Source organism: Electrona antarctica (assembly GCF_951216825.1).
Source record: "Electrona antarctica genome assembly, chromosome: 17".
NCBI lineage: Eukaryota > Metazoa > Chordata > Actinopteri > Myctophiformes > Myctophidae > Electrona > Electrona antarctica.
Window position 1 is genome coordinate 34378664 of NC_136798.1, and position 17896 is coordinate 34396559.

A 17896-nucleotide genomic window follows, 5' to 3' on the forward strand; every position below is an offset into this window, starting at 1 on the left:
GTTTAGTCCCGAGTCTAGTCTTAGTCGACTAAATATCAAAATCTTAGTCTTTGGTCGACACAATTAACACCGGAGCAGAGCAAACATTTTATGATATAAACATCAGTAGCATCCTGGAGTCATGTTCTATTGAAGTGACTCATGATTATTCATGGTCAGAGTTGAATGCACACCCCGAGGATTGGGGTCCTTAAGACCATGACTCTGTGACCTTTGTGTGTTTATTATGCACATTATTGTGCATGTATTTATTCCTCCGGGTTCAACAATTATTATAACAAGTAATTATGCCAATGAATTATTTAGCATTTCTTCTCCGCTGGCTCAATTTCCAACAGCCATTTCAGTGGTGATGGGAAGGTGGATATATTTAGCCGAGTATAAGATTTAGCCAAAAATAATCTCTGGATATTGTTTACTGCTCCACGTTAAACGCTTAAGATGTTTGCATTGCACAGTTCAGGGGCCTGGGAATTAATTGGAAGCGGTGCTGTCTTTGAGCTAAATGTAGAACATTATCTGGCTCCGTTTCAACACAAGGCTCCGTAGCCTCTCCCTCTCCAACCTGGCAACGAAGAAGGCACTAAAAGATTCCACTGCATCTCATGTCTCCAGAAATCCCACCACTATTAGTGGAGCTGAACAAGTCTCATAAACTGATAAAAAGCGCACTCCCGAAAGAACTAGAGTAGACCAAATGATGTCCTTTCTGTCCTGGCTCGTCCCTCGCTCCCTTTAGGCTGCCATATTCCCTCACGCAAACATACTTCCCTTTAATTGGACCTGGATTTCCTTGCAATGCCATATGCAGTGGTGGAAAGTGACCAAGTACATTTACTTAAGTACAATTTTGAGGTATTTGTACTTTACTTCTCCACTACATTTTTTTAAAACTTTAGTTGCTACAACATACAGCCCTATATACATTTCAGCCATTTGAAAAGGGGTCATCCCTATGTTCCCCAGGTTCTATGTTCCCCAGGTTCTATGTTCCCCACTTACCTTAGGGTTTAGGGTTAGCGTTATAGGTTTCTGGTTTAAGGACTTCAGTGTTTTGTACTATATAATTGTATGTATAAGTATAGAACAAAGAATGTTTGTTTTTGCCATCTTTGTTGAAGAGTCTGAGCAATTATGTTTTAGTTAATTTTATGCCAGTTAGTTAGGTAAAGTTAGCTTAAGTTGTGGCAAATCTGGGATTTTCTTAACAGATGTGTTCATAAAGGTGTCTACTATCACAGAAAAAATTGTTCCAACCCAACTCCCTTGGGAAACTTTGTGACAGCTGCTGAAAGTTGGGGTACCATTATCAACCAATATAAGGCAAAACATTCCAAATTTCCATTATACTTTAAGTAGCATGTGACATGTCAAACTAGGGGGTTTTCATGATGCTGAATCCATTCCAAGCATTAGTTTTGCACGAAAATACTCCTTGGGCTAAATTCGGCCATAGCCACTTGCCCAAATGTGCCCAAATGTGCTGACCTCATCACATTTGTGATGACGGCTATGGGCATTTTTAGGCAAAGGAGTGTTTTTTGTGCAAAACTAATGCTTGCAATGGATTCAGCATCATGAAAACCCCCTAGTTTGACATGTCACATGCTACTTAAAGTATAATGAAATTTGGAATGTTTTGCCTTATATTGGTTGATAATGGTACACCAACTTTCAGCAGCTGTCACAAAATTTCCCAAGGGAGTTGGGTTGGAACACATTTTTTTGTGATAGTAGACACCTTTATGAACACATCTGTGAAGAAAGCTAGTGGTAAGCATTTTTTTCCCAGATTTGCCACAACTTAAGGTAACTTTACCTAAGTGTTAATTTTTAGTTGGCTAAGACTAGATAGTTTAAGTAGCCTAGGCAGGCCTAAAGTTCAATGGATTGTTCAAAGAATTTGCTACTAGAATTACTAAAATTACTAGGTTAGGTTTCTGGTTTAGGTTTAGGTTTATTCTTAGTGGGGAACAAAGAACCTTTTTTGCATGGTGGGGAACATAGAACCTGGGGAACATACGTAGGTACACTCCCTTTGAAAATAGCCAATCTACAAGCTCACAATGCATCAAAAGATTGTTTTATACATTTGAAACCTTGAAACGGGACACACTGCATAATGAGTCCTTTTTGCACTTTAAGTACATTTTGATGTCAATACTTTTGTGCTTTTACTCAAGTACATTTTGAACTCTGGACTTTAATAACAATAGTAATAGTACTTCTATATTGCAGTATTGGTACTTTTACTTAAGTAAAAAAATGTGAATACTTTATCCACCACTGGCCATATGAGCCAACAAGGATGGTGTTCTTTTCTTTTTAGGTTGTTTATGGGCGTTAAACACTATTTTGAAATATACATTTTGGACCATGTAGCCAAAAAGCACCATCTTTCAGTCAAACAGATCAGTCTGCTGTTTTTGGGAAAGTACGACTCCTATCCTATGTCACCACAATATCAATTCTCCCAGTGTAGCAAATACCAGCATCTATGCTTAACCATGTCACTATGGCGGAGTACTTTAATAGTTACTCAGAGTAGTATAAAAGAGAGTAATGACACTCCCGTTGACTCTCATTGTAACAATGGAATGTGGAAGTGCTCATTCTATCTCAATGGAATAGTTCCAGCCATAGGAGCAATGTTTGGAACTATCGCCCATAGGCACCCGCTTTGCGGCGAGATCAAAGCGTGTCACCACTCTCTTACTAGATTACTCTGTAGTTACTATAAGGTTAAGTTAGACATGTTATGTCAGTAAAGTGGAAGTCGTTTGTGATATATTTAATTGGGAGTGGCATTCGTAGAAAAAATACTTTTTTCACTGACAAACCAAATAAAGAAATAGAAATTTAAATGTGGCCATGATGACTAACGGTCAAGCTACACCAGGCTTTTCTCGCGCGTTTACCCTAAACGCGCGGCCCGCGCGTGCGTTTTTAAAAATAGGACTGGACCTAAATTAAACGCACGCGCGGGAGAAAACGCAAGAGAAACGCGCGAGAAAAGCCTGGTGTAGCGTGGCCGTAAGACTAAATTTACATCAACAAAATTTCATCAACAAATACAAACTACACTAAAATGTTATGGAGGGACTAGTGGGAAAGAGATAATTTTATGTTTGGTTGCGCTCGGGTGTTGAAAATAGCATAATCAGGCATTACGACACCATCAAGATCTGCCAAAATGCATCTTACTGTCGAATGATATGTGTCATATGATATTTAGTTGCCTAAAACTAGACTAAAACTAAAACATGTCATGTGTCTAAAATATGAGTAAAACAAACAATTCAATTTTATTCAAAAGACTATGACTAAATCAAAATTTGCTGTCCAAATCAACACTGCTCTTTGCTCAATGTGTCCTCTGATGAAACATCCACGGTAATTATTGCTATAAGGCAGTCTGGAGATTAGGGAAAACTACTTCGCCAGTTTTAATGAATTCATTTGGAGCCACTCTTGCAGAAAACGTTGTCCAGGCTACTATAAACAACAAACAACATATTTGTTGATTTGAGAAGTTAGCTCTCAATGAATGTTTTGACACAGCCTTTTTAATTGGCCTGAAATTAGTTTATTTTATGGTGGACTAATCCTATAGCAATTAGCATTTGCTTCTAATAAATTGGAATCCGTTGCTCCACATTAGTAGGGAACTTGACAAGAGTTTGTTGTCTCCACCAGGCCGAAGGCATGGGGAGAGAGTATGTTTTGCACTCCGTCCGTGTGTCTGACTGTCCGTGTGTGTGTCCGTCCGTCTGTTATCAGCTAATCTCCGGCACCATTAACCCGGTCGATGCCAAACGATGCACCTCTACCCCAAATTTTCCAGAACGGCCTGTTATAGCGCCACCAGGTGGCCGACATTTGTAAAACACATTTTTTTTCCTCCATATTTTCGTTTAGTCATGTGCTCAAGACAGATCTGTCCGATATTTCATATTCCATCCTGATTGGCTAATATTAGCTTTTAAAATTTGCAGGATTGGCCCGTTTTGAACAAAAAGCCTCAAATCATGAACGCAGCGTGCAATTTACGTGAAATCTTTCAGACGTTCCTACTAGGCTGAGGAATATATCCCACCCTTTTCACATTGGCCTGTTATAGCGCCACCAACAGGTGGATTTTTGACCCCACTGCTGTCTGTACCGTGCCTGTAGTGGCATTTGTGGAGTTCCTGTAAGTCATTTGTTTGTCTCAGTTTAAAAGTGAGCTAATTGGTTACAAGTAGTAGTCTGACTGGTAGCAGTAGAAAAAGAAACGAAAAATTACAAAAAACTTGTTTGTCACGGTCCCTTTAAAGGTGTGTCCCTAGATTTGGCGCATGGCGCATTTTACTGTCCTCAAAATAGCCAAACTGCATTGGCCACACCTCCAGGTCTTAAGTTAAGACATAAGACCTGGCAATTAAGATGCACAGAATTTGGCCCTCAGTGTTCCTGTAATTTAATTTTACAAATTAACACGGAGGAATTTACTCCGTTATCGACTGTATTTGTCAGTGCTGTTCAGTATTCCTATCTGTAACTGAGATGTGATTGCTTGCTGAAAAGGTCATGGTGACAGGCCTTAGCTTGTGGAGACGACGCAATACAATCGTCATTCTCAATTTAAGGAGGGTGTATCTGGCGAGAGAGAACTCATAAATGATGCAGGATAAAAAAAGTGAAATTGGACGTGAGGAAACAAAAGAATGGACAGACAATACTGGAATAGGAACATTATAAAACTCGGAAGCCGATAAATTGTCTTTTGGGGGTTCTCTCTCCTGATTGGATCAAATTGATATTGTGACCTGAAAAATGTATTTTCTGTTTACTAAAGAATTGGAGGGAGATGCATGGGGAGATGTTTGAACACTTTGTAGCAATGATTACTATCGGCATATAGACAAACTTTTTAACAACCCCCCCCCCCCCCCCCCCCACACACACACACACACACACACACACACACACACACACACACCTCTCAGGTCATCACTTGTCACACCTCTCAGGCTTGTGGTGGACATTTTTGTCAAAATATTTTTTTTGCCACGGACATACAAAATGGTTGGACAACAATATTACCATAAACACACAGAGTAGTCCTGAATCACCATAGCAGGTCTGTAACTCAGTGTTCAAATGGAACCAAATGCCATCTATGGACAAGACCTCTTTACCACGGACACATTTGTCCGTGTACAGACATAATGATGACCCCCTGAGGGTGCAAAAGCGGCTCCAAAATGGACCTCTTTTTACACCCGAGTTAAATAAAGACTGTGTGTGACTCATTTCTAGGTTGTTTAACTTGCCAGTAATAATCTCTCAACCTTGTGTGTCGACTCATCAGTTCATGGGCAGTTTAGTTTACCACATCAGAAAGGCAGGGTGAAAGGCTGCTGCTTGCTCTTCTAGCACACTGTGTACTCGCATTAAAAGCTCATTATGGATACGTGTGCATCGCGCTGCATTTCAAACAGGTGAGGTGACAAAATGTGTGTGCGGGCCTTTGGGGACTCACACACACACAAACACACACACAGGTTTATATATAACTATGGTTTTGGAATTTGGACATACAAGGTTTCCACCGACAGCTACGCTTCACTCTTGTCATATATCTCTCTGATATGTCATCATTGATATGCATTGCAGAACATCTCTTAAGTAGTTTGTACTACATGAGCAACCAGGAGAGGAGAAGTGAACGTCTGAAGCCTCTGAGCGTGGTCTTGCTAACCGTGCGAAGGCATCAACATGTCTCTTATGGGCAATCTGCTCAAGAGGCTGATTGAAATTTGCCCTGATTAAAAACTCTTGCTTGCGTAGAGGGAAAATGGATTACTAAATTGCGCTTAGTCATGAAAATGAGTCTTGCGTCAAAAAGTGGGGAAAAGTGAAAATAAATGTGGTTCGATTAATCCTTCTCCAGCAGATTGATGTTCTGTGTGACTGTGTGCAACGGTGTGCTAAAACACTGAGATTAATCTCTGTCATTTTTAAGGCCGGGGCCAAATCCAAACAGCCGCCATCGAAGCGGATGAGTGAGTGTTGTTGGCGAATGAGAGACGAAAGGGGCGTGGTGCAGTTGGTGAGATATGAGTTGAACGAGATAACATCCTGCCAAACTTTATACCCTACCAACATTACAGCCCAGCATAACGATGGATACGAGAGAGTCTGTGGTGTAGCAAACCGTTTGTTCTCTCTCTAGACAGAGCTAAGCTTCCACAGAGATTCAATGGCATCTTGCAGAGAATCTTGCTTGACCTTGAATTCGCCGTTCACTCTGTTCCGAGACAGACATGTCCACTTGATCCATAACTGCTCATTAGTACTGTGCATGCGTCAGGGAGTTTGTTGGCCCGTGTGCGTGATTGATCTCATATGCAGATCAACATCTGATGAGGTGAAACCCATTCCCAGGGGGGGGGGGGGGGGCGTTTGTGGAAGCGATCCTCATCATGATAATGTCTAAAGGAACAAAAGCCTCACTATTGAGTGAATCTTCTCACCTGGAGCCAGAAATGAGACGGTGGATGAATGGATGGGGAAGTGTTGGAAGGAAAAGGGGGCTCTTATTGCAGCATGGGATTGTTTTAAAGGTATATTCAGTGATTTCACTTCATTCAAATATCACTTATTTTTTCGATAATCCTCCCAACTATAGAGTGTGCTGACCATATAAGGAGTTCCCCCCTGTCCCCAGTGAGCCCCTGGGGTCAAAAACCCCTAGTTTCAGTTTAGGTGGCGGGTGGCAAAGCATTCATCCAATCAGGATGAGAGGAGCCTTCCTCCAATCATGATCGAGTGGGGGCGGGCCTTGTGCACATGCTGTTGGCCTGTTGCACTTCCCCCCACTGTAGAGCGTGCATGTGCACATTTTGTTACCGTGGCGGACTGGGTGGTTTTCCAAATCACCCAAATCACTGAATGCTCCTTTAAAGGTGCATTCTATCAGTGGTGGAAAACGTACTCGAATGTTTTACTTAAGTTAAAGGATAAATACTGCAATGTAGATGTACATCCATTACAAGTAGAAGTCCCGTATTCAAAATGTACTCAAGTAAAAGTACAAAAGTATCGGCATCAAAATGTATTTAAAGTACTAAAAGTAAAAGTACTCATACTGCAGAATGTCCCATTTGACAAGTTCAAAATGTGTACAAAATCTTTTGATAATAGACTATATACAAGATTGTAGATTGGCTATTTTCAAATGGCCGAAATGTTTATCGGGTTGAAGTGGTTAATGTATGTTTTCGAATCAAATGTTAAATCTCCAAAGTAACTAGTGACTAAAGTTTTCAAATAAATGTAGTGGAGTATAAGTATACATTTTGGCTCTGAGATGTAGTGGAGTAGTATTGGAAATTGGAAATACTCAAGCAAAGTACAAATACCTGAAAATTGTACTTAAGTACAGTACTTGAGTAAATGTACTGTACTATACATGGAAAGAAAATAACTTTCATCATGTCTCATGGGGCTTTCTTTAGCATAAATGGCAAGAATGTCACATGCTGGTATGATGTATTGTCCTTTGTGCAGAGATGAGCTGCTGAAGAAGGCAGCTGTACAGTGGAAAAACCTTGCAGTTGGGATACTCCACTATGTTACATGATGTGAATGTGCCTTATGTAGCAGTGATGACTTCATCCTATTGCGTCGCTTCGCGGGCGTTGTGAGCTTGTAGATCGACTATTTTGAATTACTTCTTAAACATTTGTTTTATAATTTATGGAATTTATTTTTTCTTTGATTTCTTCATGAAATTACTGAAGAAATCATTGCATTTTGTTATTCATGATTTTCTTAGCTTTTTTTCGGAATGTTTTAAATGTTTTGAAATAATAATGATTCAAAACAAAATGTAGGAACCATAAAATAAAGGGACCCATAACAGATGTTCCGTGACCATTGGGTTCCAACTGGGAAACCGTGCTGTAAGGCAAGGCACGTTTACTAAATAGCACATGTCATACACCAAAAATGCTTTACATGAAGCACAACAAGGCATTGTAGGAAGTACATGTTTTCTATTTAGATACAGATGCCAGTTATGATATCCAGATGTAGTATGTTGTTCATAATATGAACAACATATTATGTTCGCATATGGGTGTCTCTGTCTGTACCTACCTATCCTTCCCTACCCATAACCCTCTCTTTTACCCTCTGTCCCCCCCCCCATGACCTCTCTACCTGTCTGTGGCCAAAGTCATTGAGGATGGTGGCCAGTTTCTTGGTGGTGGCGTGCTGCTGCTGGTGCTGGGCGGCCAGGGCAGGGTTGGGGTCCCTCCAGTCCACAGAGAGCCGATGGAGCCACATGTTGGCCTGCTGCTGGTGGGCTTGCTTCAGACTGGGGTCGAAGCAGTGCACCTCGCAGCCGGCCCCCGCCAGAGAACGCTCCAGGGACCGGTCGTCCACGCCCAACCTGCAAAACGCACACACAGCACAGCACGGCACGGGCGAGGTGAGAGGGGTTTCGGAGTGGATTGGAAGGAAGGACACAGGGGGTGAGTGAACGGATTTCATGCGGGTTTGACTATTCATTTACAACTTAGGGAGGTATAAAAGGATAAGTGCATTTCAATCAGCGGTTCTCAAACTCTTTCATGTCAAGGACCCCCAAATTAATATTTAATATTACAAAAAAAGCAGATGGCAGTCAAGTCTATGGATTTTGAGGATATTACAATGTTTGTATAGAGTATTTTAGAGAGCACTTTAGAGCGAGCCAAGTCTATGGACTTTAAAGTTTGTTTAGAGCACTAATGATGTCGTAAACGTAAATTATATCATTTTCCAGCCAATAATGACGACGTAAGACGCCATGTGGCGCCAACTTCACACAAGTGTGATTTTCTGAAAATAGAAGACCTACAAGCGTCATGTGTTGTGAGCTTGTTGATCGGCTTTTTCTAAATGCCCGAAGGGATTCAAGTGATTTAGCCGCTATTAACAATTTTTTCCTGTGGACCCCTGGGAAAGTCTTATTATTAAAGTGACAATTACAACCTGATGCAGAGATATTATGTACTGACAGGCATGCTGCTGCTGTGTGCATTTTGTACAGCTACTTTGTGAGCATGCCTTGAAGCATAATATGGTTCTGAAAATTGCCCATAGCGCAGTGAACACTTATCATGACAGCATCGGTTTCTGCGGTGGAAATAAAATGGTTTCTTGTCTCTGCTATTGGGCTGAAATGTTTTCATGGCTGACAAAGGCTCATGTTTCGCTCTCCTACTATTATCCCACTTTTTATGTGGTCGTCTTCACCTCCGTTCTTCAGTAAAGCTCAACGTTATATAAAGCAGGGGTTCTCAACGTTTTTGGCCGGGGACCCCCGAAAATGCTTTGGCAACGTCTCGGGACCCCCGCCCCGCCCCCTCCCGACCCCCAATATAAATTGACTGCTACAATAACCTTAAACCATTTTGGGCGGGAACCCCTTTTGGTGTTTTAAGCATTGTTATAATTTAGCTATTGAAAAATAGCAGATCTACAAGCTCATAGCGCGCCACCGAGTGGCGCGCTACGAGCTTGTAGGTCTGCTATTTTTTTTAAATCGTGAAAATAAAATTTAAAAAAAAATCTTTTTTTTCCTTTTTTTTTTGGAAAATAATTTGGGGACCCCCTAAAATAATTTGACGACCCCCCGAGGGGTCGCGACCCACGGGTTGAGAACCCCTGATATAAAGTACACACTTTACCCAACCTCTCTCTCTCTCTCTAATAGCTCTCCTCACCACCCTTTCCTCTTTCAGTTAAGAATCTCTCCATTCCACGTCCCCAGCGTCTTGTTTGCGTAGCGGCTGCATTCCATAATTGCGGCGGAGGCAGTGAATTTCACAGTACCACTTCACAGAGATGAGCCACTCAGGTCCCTAAATGCATCCCACTAGCGGGCTCCAAGAAATGAGCTGACGTGGGCGACGATTGAGACGCAACAAGATGTCTCTTTTTTTTTACCATGCTAAATATTTCAACAAGAGAGACATTTGATGGATCCCCAGTCTCCAGCTGAGGAGGGGGTGGGGCCATGATTGTGGCTGGCTGTGATTCAGTGCAGAGGCACTTGAAGACGACACGCCGTTATCCCCTCATGAGGGGATATGTAGTGAAAAGCCCACTGTCAGTGAGTCCGATCTGTCTGTCTGTGTGTGTGTGTGTGTGTGTGTGTGTGTGTGTGTGTGTGTGTGTGTGTGTGTGTGTGTGTGTGTGTGCGTGTGCGCGCGTGCGTGCGTGCGTGCGTGCGTGCGTGCGTGCTACATTAAAGAGAGCTAGAGGTAAGACTTATGAAGGTCTCACTATTGTCAGAAACTGTGCGTGTGTGTTCGTGCACGCTGTGTGTACGTGTGCATGTGCGTAATGGGGCCACGGGGAGGCTATTTGATCCTACAGCTTCTCAGGCTCATGGGTTCTGAATAGGCCTGGCCTTTCTGTGAACTGTTGTGTCAACACCCAGCCAGCCTCGATCTTGAGACCTTCAAGATGGTTTAACAAACACTGGGTGGCAGGTGTCTGACCCACTGCTCAGCTTTCTTCCATTCTCAACCCGCACTTAATCCTTTTCCTGTTTATGTTTTGCGAGTCTTTGTACCAGAGAGCCCTTTTCAGCTTTTCTCCACGGCTCTCTTCTCTTCTCTTCTCTTCTCTTCTCTTCTCTTCTCTTCTCTTCTCTTCTCTTCTCTTCTCTTCTCTTCTCTTCTCTTCTCTTCTCTTCTCTTCTCCTATTGTGCTCCCTCCTCCCTCCCTCCTGTGTCCTTGACACACTGCTGTTACCACTCATACTTCATTGTTCACTGTACCACCGCCTACACTTCACTGTGTGACAAATGGGACAGAATAGGCTATGTACAACCTCACAATGCATGTGGGGTCGTTTTTGCCAAAAATACATGGTTTCATGTGGTTATTCTACACTGCATGCAGCACTCTGATGACGATGAAATGCGGTGATGCCGGCAACACACGTTTTAAACCAAATAACCGTTTCTAAATTTGACAGTGGGGGCACAGAGGGGTGGGCGGTGCATTGCGGTGAGTCATACGGCGCTCCTGTGAAGTCTCTGAGCAGTTCCTTTTTTTTCCACTTAAGATAAGTGATGCAGATTGATTGAGTGATGCACAAAGGCTGCAAGGATCCTGCATCAAATGGATGGACGACGGGCTTCGCTGTTGTCTGAAGCCCCACCATATAATGCTCGCTGTTCATTTAACCACTTAAACCACTGGTTCCCAAACAGTGTATTTATTAAAATACTAAATAGGACTAATCACTTTTCCACGAGCTGCACACGGACAACATTCTCTCTGGTGAGAGGCCTGGAATGTGTGCAGGACTGAACATATCAAAACTTCCTTGAGGAAGCACAGATGTATGGGGCACACAAATTAGGTGGTGTGATCAATTACCCCGCCCCAATCGCAACACACCTGTCAATTGTGTGCCCCATACGTTTGTGCCGTAACCATGCGCGGATAGGACCGATCTATGGCTACATGTTAACCATGCGCGGATAGGACCGATCTATGGCTACATGTTAACCATGCACGGATAGGACCGATCTATGGCTACATGTTAACCATGCGCGGATAGGACCGATCTATGGCTACATGTTAACCATGCACGGATAGGACCGATCTATGGCTACATGTTAACCATGCACGGATAGGACCGATCTATGGTTACATGTTAACCATGCACGGATAGGACCGATCTATGGCTACATGTTAACCATGCACGGATAGGACCGATCTATGGCTACATATTAACCATGCGCGGATAGGATCTATGTCTACATGTTAACCATGCGCGGATAGGACTGATCAATGGCTACATATTAACCATGCGCGGATAGGATCTATGTCTACATGTTAACCATGCGCGGATAGGGCTGATCTGAAATACATGAAATAAGATCACAGACATTCTAGGGCTATTACCAATATTGAAAAGGTGATGATTAGGAAAGCCAGACAATAATGCCAGACAATATTGTTGGCTGGTAGGAGTGTCACAGAAAGAGTGAAACAAAGAGTCACTTGTCCAATGGACAAGTAAAACTTTAATGCACTTGTCCGGAAAGTCTAATCTCCCTCTGCCAACCTGGGGAGAGCCCTGAACTGAGATCAGGAAGCATGAGCTCAGTTCAATGCATGAGGAGTGAGCAGGCCGCTTCTTATCACCTGACAGGGGGGGAGTTTCCCCAGTAGGACGTAGCGCGTGGAAGGGAACACGTTATTCCATCAGGCTGACCTTGCGGCTCTTGACGTCAAAGGGCCGCTAGCTAATACAGCGATATGCATTATGTATAGGACGCCGGGACCAAAAAGCATCAAGCGAGAGAGAGAGAGAGAAGCGAGTTGCTGGTCCTCTCATGTGGAAAAACACACTGTGTGCCCCCCCCCCCCCCCCACGCCATATGACAGTCCAATCAGAAAACATCTGCTCCTTCCTGCCTGGGCAGGACCACGCACGGCTCATTAAACAGCATGCAAATGAGACGCATCAAACACAGAATACTGTACATGCACACGCACGTGGCATGCACACGTATGCGCGCCGCGCACACATACCACACATTCTTTAGTGTGTGTGTGTGTGTGTGTGTGTGTGTGTGTGTGTGTGTGTGTGTGTGTGTGTGTGTGTGTGTGTGTGTGTGTGTGTGTGTGTGTGTGTGTGTGTGTGTGTGTGTGTGTACACACACTATATGGCTTAATGCCGTTGACATTTCCGTTTAACCCCCGGCTTATTGTGGAGCAGTGGCCTGTGATTGCCGTCCTGTAACACATGGCAGGTGTGTGTGTGCGTGTGTGTGTGCGCCAGGTAGTGTGCGTGTTTGTATTTGCTGTATGGTATATAAGTTTCACCAACATCTGGCTGTGCGTAACTATCTTGATTTGAATACTCCTCCCCCGAAGCCCCAACATAACCGCCTGGATTCTAACCCGGGGAACGTGAAACCAAACATCAACCGCTCATCCACAAGGGGGTCGACCCCCTTCTGGCCAAGGGACAGATTGGGCTTCCTCTCTGAGCCTTGGACACTAGGGCTTCTCTGTGGTTCACAGGCCTGCAGTGTTCTGCACGGTGGAATTACTTTTCTCATTATCTGTCCAGAAGAACGTATTTAATGAAAAATGGACAAGACCTTTATCGGCACTGCTGGTTTTTAGTCAAACTCAGGAAGCATGCAGGCCCTTGAGGAGTTTCGGAGTTTCTTAATCTTGGCGTGAGTGCGTGCGTGCGTGCGTGCGTGCGTGCGTGTGCGTGTGCGTGCGAACCAGGAATCTAGGAAAAGAAGGGACACATTTCAGTAAAATGTGATTGCAGTCAGTCACGTTGTGCCATTATGGCATGTCTTGTTTGGTATGGAATTTATTTTTAGATGCTTGCTTTGTTTTTCCAAATTAGCCAACTGTTATTTCAGTAGTCAGAGTATGCGGTCGCTTATACGAGTCTATTGAATTAATTTGTATGATCTTAGCGATCAGCCCCATGGCACAAAAATGCTAATGAATAATTTTATTGGCTTGAAAAATCTGATTCCTGACTCCTGAGTCATATTTCAACCATGCTGCATTCAGGTCGTGCATTCATCTGTTTGCATTAATCATGCTACGAGTCATAAGGTCCTCCTTTGTGCTGGCATGAGAAATACATGCGCACACCTGTATGCATCCACAAACTATTTTTGCATTCAACATGTGCGGGCATGCGAGTGTCTGCTGCACGCTTATGTGCATGCTGGGTGCATATGTGTCCCATCACTCAGCCAGAGGAAATCAGATCCATTTTTCGTTCGACCTCTTCAATTAACCTCTTACCCCTGCTCTGAGTGGCAGAGCGCCAAGAACAGCAACAATCCCTATAGCCCCTCTCTCTCTCTCTCTCTACTCGACCCCTGCCCTCGCTCCCACGGTCCCATGCCATCAAGCCAGCCAGCTCACCTGTGCTGTCTCTCAGCGCAGTCACATTAATGGGCCCACTGTCTCCAACTGTCTAATCCCATTTGGCCCTGTGTACGGAAGACCCCCCCCCCCTGGTGTGGATCCATCCCAGAGCTGGAGATGTCGGCCGACTGAGACAGATCAGCACCCATCCAATCTTAAGGAGGTCAAGTGCCTGGTAACCTGAGTTGAGTTGACGGAGCGGAGTCCAGATTACTTGCCACTCGAGAACGGGAGAGAGCGAGATAAATGAGGGATCGGGTTCTGCCTGATGCTTGTGTGGTGGAGGGTTCGTGCGTGCGTGCGTGCGTGCGTGCGTGCGTGCGTGCGTGCGTGCGTGCGTGCGTGCGTGTGTGCGTGTGAACTCACCCCAGTGAGTAGACCCTGCAGTGCTTGCTGTCCATGTTGTGTATCAGGCTGTATTTGGGGTCCAGACAGACAGTCCAGGGGCCCTCATTGGACAGGGACACACATGGAACCTGGCAGACAGACAGACAGACAAATGGACATGCATGTTATGGGTGTCAATCATGCCGAGTACTCTTCCCCGTCTCAAATCAGTTTTTTTAGGAACATCATCATTTTCATCCAACATTTCTGACATTTCCATTCCATTCCCTGGTCAACCCTACTTCATTTGAGCTTTCCTTGACAAATGTGCTAGTGTTTGTTAAGATTCAGGACGGGAACCCCTTTTGGTGTTTTAAGCATTATGTTATACTTATAGCTATTGAAAAATAGCTTGTAGCGCGGCACAGAGTGCTTGTAGATCTGCTATTTTTGAAAAATCGTGAAAATGTGGCACAAATCTTTTGAATATGTGTTCTTTCAGAGCGAACGTTTTTAAGTTAAAATCTTTGCTTCTGGGGGGGTCCCTGGAACAACATATTTTCAGATGGGGGTCCGCGGCCAAATGCAGATAATCCTGGGGGTCCTTGACATGAAAAAGGTTGAGCACCACTGACATAGAAACATAGGCTTTTCAGAAAACTGATTTAGAAGCAATTTGTTTTTAGAATCGGCCTGCAGGTCTCAGGGGTTAATCAACTCTGGCACATACATATACAGGAATCTATTCATCATACATTCATGCTGGGGGGCTCCTCATATTCATTCATGTTTGATCCCGCTTGGACTGACTGATGCTCTTCACGCTGTCTCGCTCACTCCGGCTCACTTGCTCTCCTTTCGTTTCTGTCACGGTGATGGAGAATGGACAGGATTGGTTTCTCCAACCTTGATACACGAGGCTCATGTTCACAGAGTGAGAGAGCATGCAGGTTCCCTCGCCGCTCAAGGATAGAGCTAATAGGCAAGGCAAAAGAAGAAGACTGCCAACATCTGAATCATTGCACTGAAAGGAATTCGGCCATAGACTTTGTTTCAGCATAAGTGTGAAATGCTTGTATGACCTGTATGAACTGGAGTTGTTCTGTTGTTTTTGTTATGTTGGTTATTATGTCACCACTATGTAACCAAGGCAAGAGGTAGTTTTTTGTCTGACGTTTACAGTTGAATTACAGCATATAGGGAGGATTCATAAAGTTGTCCAGCTGGGGCTGATTTAGTCGGCAGTCGGCACTGCCCTGCAGGTTACTGCTGTCAGCGTCCGGATGAGTGGGAAAGAGAATGAGCACAAGAAAGAGTGTGTGAGTAGGAGGAGATGGAGACATAATGCTCTCTCTATACACGCCTGTCCTTTGGTTCATGTGCCGTAAATCTACGTTATGGGCTTGCCTTGATGTCAAGGCAAGTAACTCATAGTTTGCTGATTCAGCGGCGACCGAATCTAGCCTGACCAGGTCACCTGCATAGTGCGTACCCTCCATTCATATCTACCAGTCTGCCCTGAAGCCTGGATGGTGATAAAACTAACTAACATAAATCAAATATTGTGATGTGATATGGCTTTTGTACATGTTGACTCAAGGCTGCATTACAAGACTCATCTACTGCAGTGATACTTTCCTCACATGTTCCTGTATGTCAAAAGCATACAGTGAATTCAATCCATGTACTGTCGTTGCTGACTCTAAGGCCTCCCTCACACTGTTGCAACATGCATACAACATTTGTCTTGTGTCTTGTCCGTGTTTAATGGCCGCCCCAATGCATTTCCAATGGAAGTCACATGGTTTGACAAAACATTTTTGTTTGATGGCTGTGTTGTGCCCCCCTCCCCCACATCAAACAAAAATGTTTTGTTAGGCTTCGAACACACATAAAGAACAACTGTGCTGTGCTCTGCCTGTGTTTCATGGCCGCCCCAATGCTTTTCCAATGGAAGTCACGTGGTTTGACCAAACACTTGTGTTTGATTGCCCCCCCTCCCCCCATCACACACAACTGTTTGGTCAAACCACGAGACTTCCATTGGAAAAGCATTGAGGCGGCCATGAAACACGGACAGCACAGAGCATGTTCGTCTGATATGTGTGTACGAAGCCTCAAACCATGTGACTTCCATTGGAAATGCATTGGGGCGGCCATTAAACACGGAAAAGACACAAGACAAATGTTGTATGCATGTTGCAACAGTGTGAGTGAGGCCTTAGGTGTGAGCGAGGCCTAAGACTGTAATGTATTGTTACAACAAATGCTTATTATCTTCTTATTATCCTGCCTTCACTGGCTCCTTGTTAACTACAATACAAACACACTTAAATGTAAAGCACTGTGTGTCTGTGTGAATAAGTGTGCGTGCGTGCGTGCATGTGTGTGTGCGTGCGTGCGTGCGTTCATGTGTGCGTGCGTGGCGGACAGTGGCACAATTAGTGTAAACACTTTTCTGCACACCATTGCACGGTAAGTCCTTGTCCTCTCATTTTAAATAGATGGAGACTTAATTACATTGCCTCTTCACTTGTGCAGCATCGGCAACGGCACTGAACTTCTGTGACCGCCGATGATGACTGGACCGTAAGCAGCCTTTGTCGTACGTGCATGATTAGGTCTTGATGAAGAGTCCATTATTGTTTAGGTAAGTAAGCCTAATCATAGGTGATTTTTTTGGTGTGGGGGGGCAATTGCCCCCTCTGGTGGCCAGCCGATTTATTTTTGAGGGGCGCTAGCCCCTCCTATATTCAGCTATGTGTGTGCTATGTGTCTGAGCAAATCGGCTATTTTCGTCCTACACAAAGAAGATTAAATCCCATTGACAGTGAGCGCCCCTCACTTCACACGGGTGTGATTATTTTTTATATATATTTTTGAGTGGTGTAAACCACTCCTACAACTGGCTTTGTTAGTCTGTCTGTCTGTCTGTCTGTCTGTCTGTCTGTCTGTCTGTGCAGAAAAAATGAGCATGGTTGCTACGGTCACCCAGTTCACCCGGGTGTGATTTCATTACGTCAGACCACAGCTGATCAGGCTATATAAGACCTTACACCACTCAGTTCACACGGGTGTGATTTTTAATATATATCCTTATTGTGTGTATCCCCCAAAATGAGTTTGGTACCCCTAAAAACAAAACAAAATATAATAATATATTTTCTTTCATATATTTCCTTTGTGTGCATATCACACATGAGCCGGTTGCAGTATAGAAGAATACCAATGATTAATATAATTAGCATATTATGCGCAGCATGCTTTCCTCTGGCTTCATGCATGTTGCACTCTGGTGATTTGACAGTCGTGTTACAGGCCGTCTCCCCCGAGTCGGAGCTTCGCCAGGGACTGTGTCAAGCAGCATCAAGGCTACGGGTGCTGTTATCGCACACCAGCTCTCTCTCTCTCTCTCTCTCTCTCTCTCTCTCTCTCTGCCGTCTGTCACGGCTTATGAATGACAGCTCCCTTCAACAGACTCCTCTTTCTCCCTCACAGGCATGCACGCACACGCACATGCATGCATGCACGCATGAACACCCACATAAAAAGCACACAATCACTTTCTCCCTTTCTCTTTTACTTCCTCTTATTTTCTGCC

At 44.0% G+C, this 17896-nt stretch overlaps 1 protein-coding gene and 1 long non-coding RNA gene across 2 annotated transcripts in view; one reads left to right on the plus strand and one right to left on the minus strand.

The window, feature by feature from the left end:
- Positions 1-17896, plus strand: part of LOC306940467 — a 560182-nt gene that overhangs the window by 258192 nt on the left and 284094 nt on the right. The gene's annotated exons all lie outside the window — the stretch shown is intronic.
- The window catches only part of mettl24 (methyltransferase like 24), a 43598-nt gene that overhangs the window by 1497 nt on the left and 24205 nt on the right, over positions 1-17896 (minus strand). The window contains exons 3-4 of the mRNA XM_079525579.1: positions 14335-14444; positions 8209-8440 (exon numbers count right to left, since the gene is read on the minus strand). Coding sequence (XP_079381705.1) covers positions 8209-8440; positions 14335-14444 — 342 coding nt within the window. The remainder of the gene's footprint in view (positions 1-8208; positions 8441-14334; positions 14445-17896) is intronic.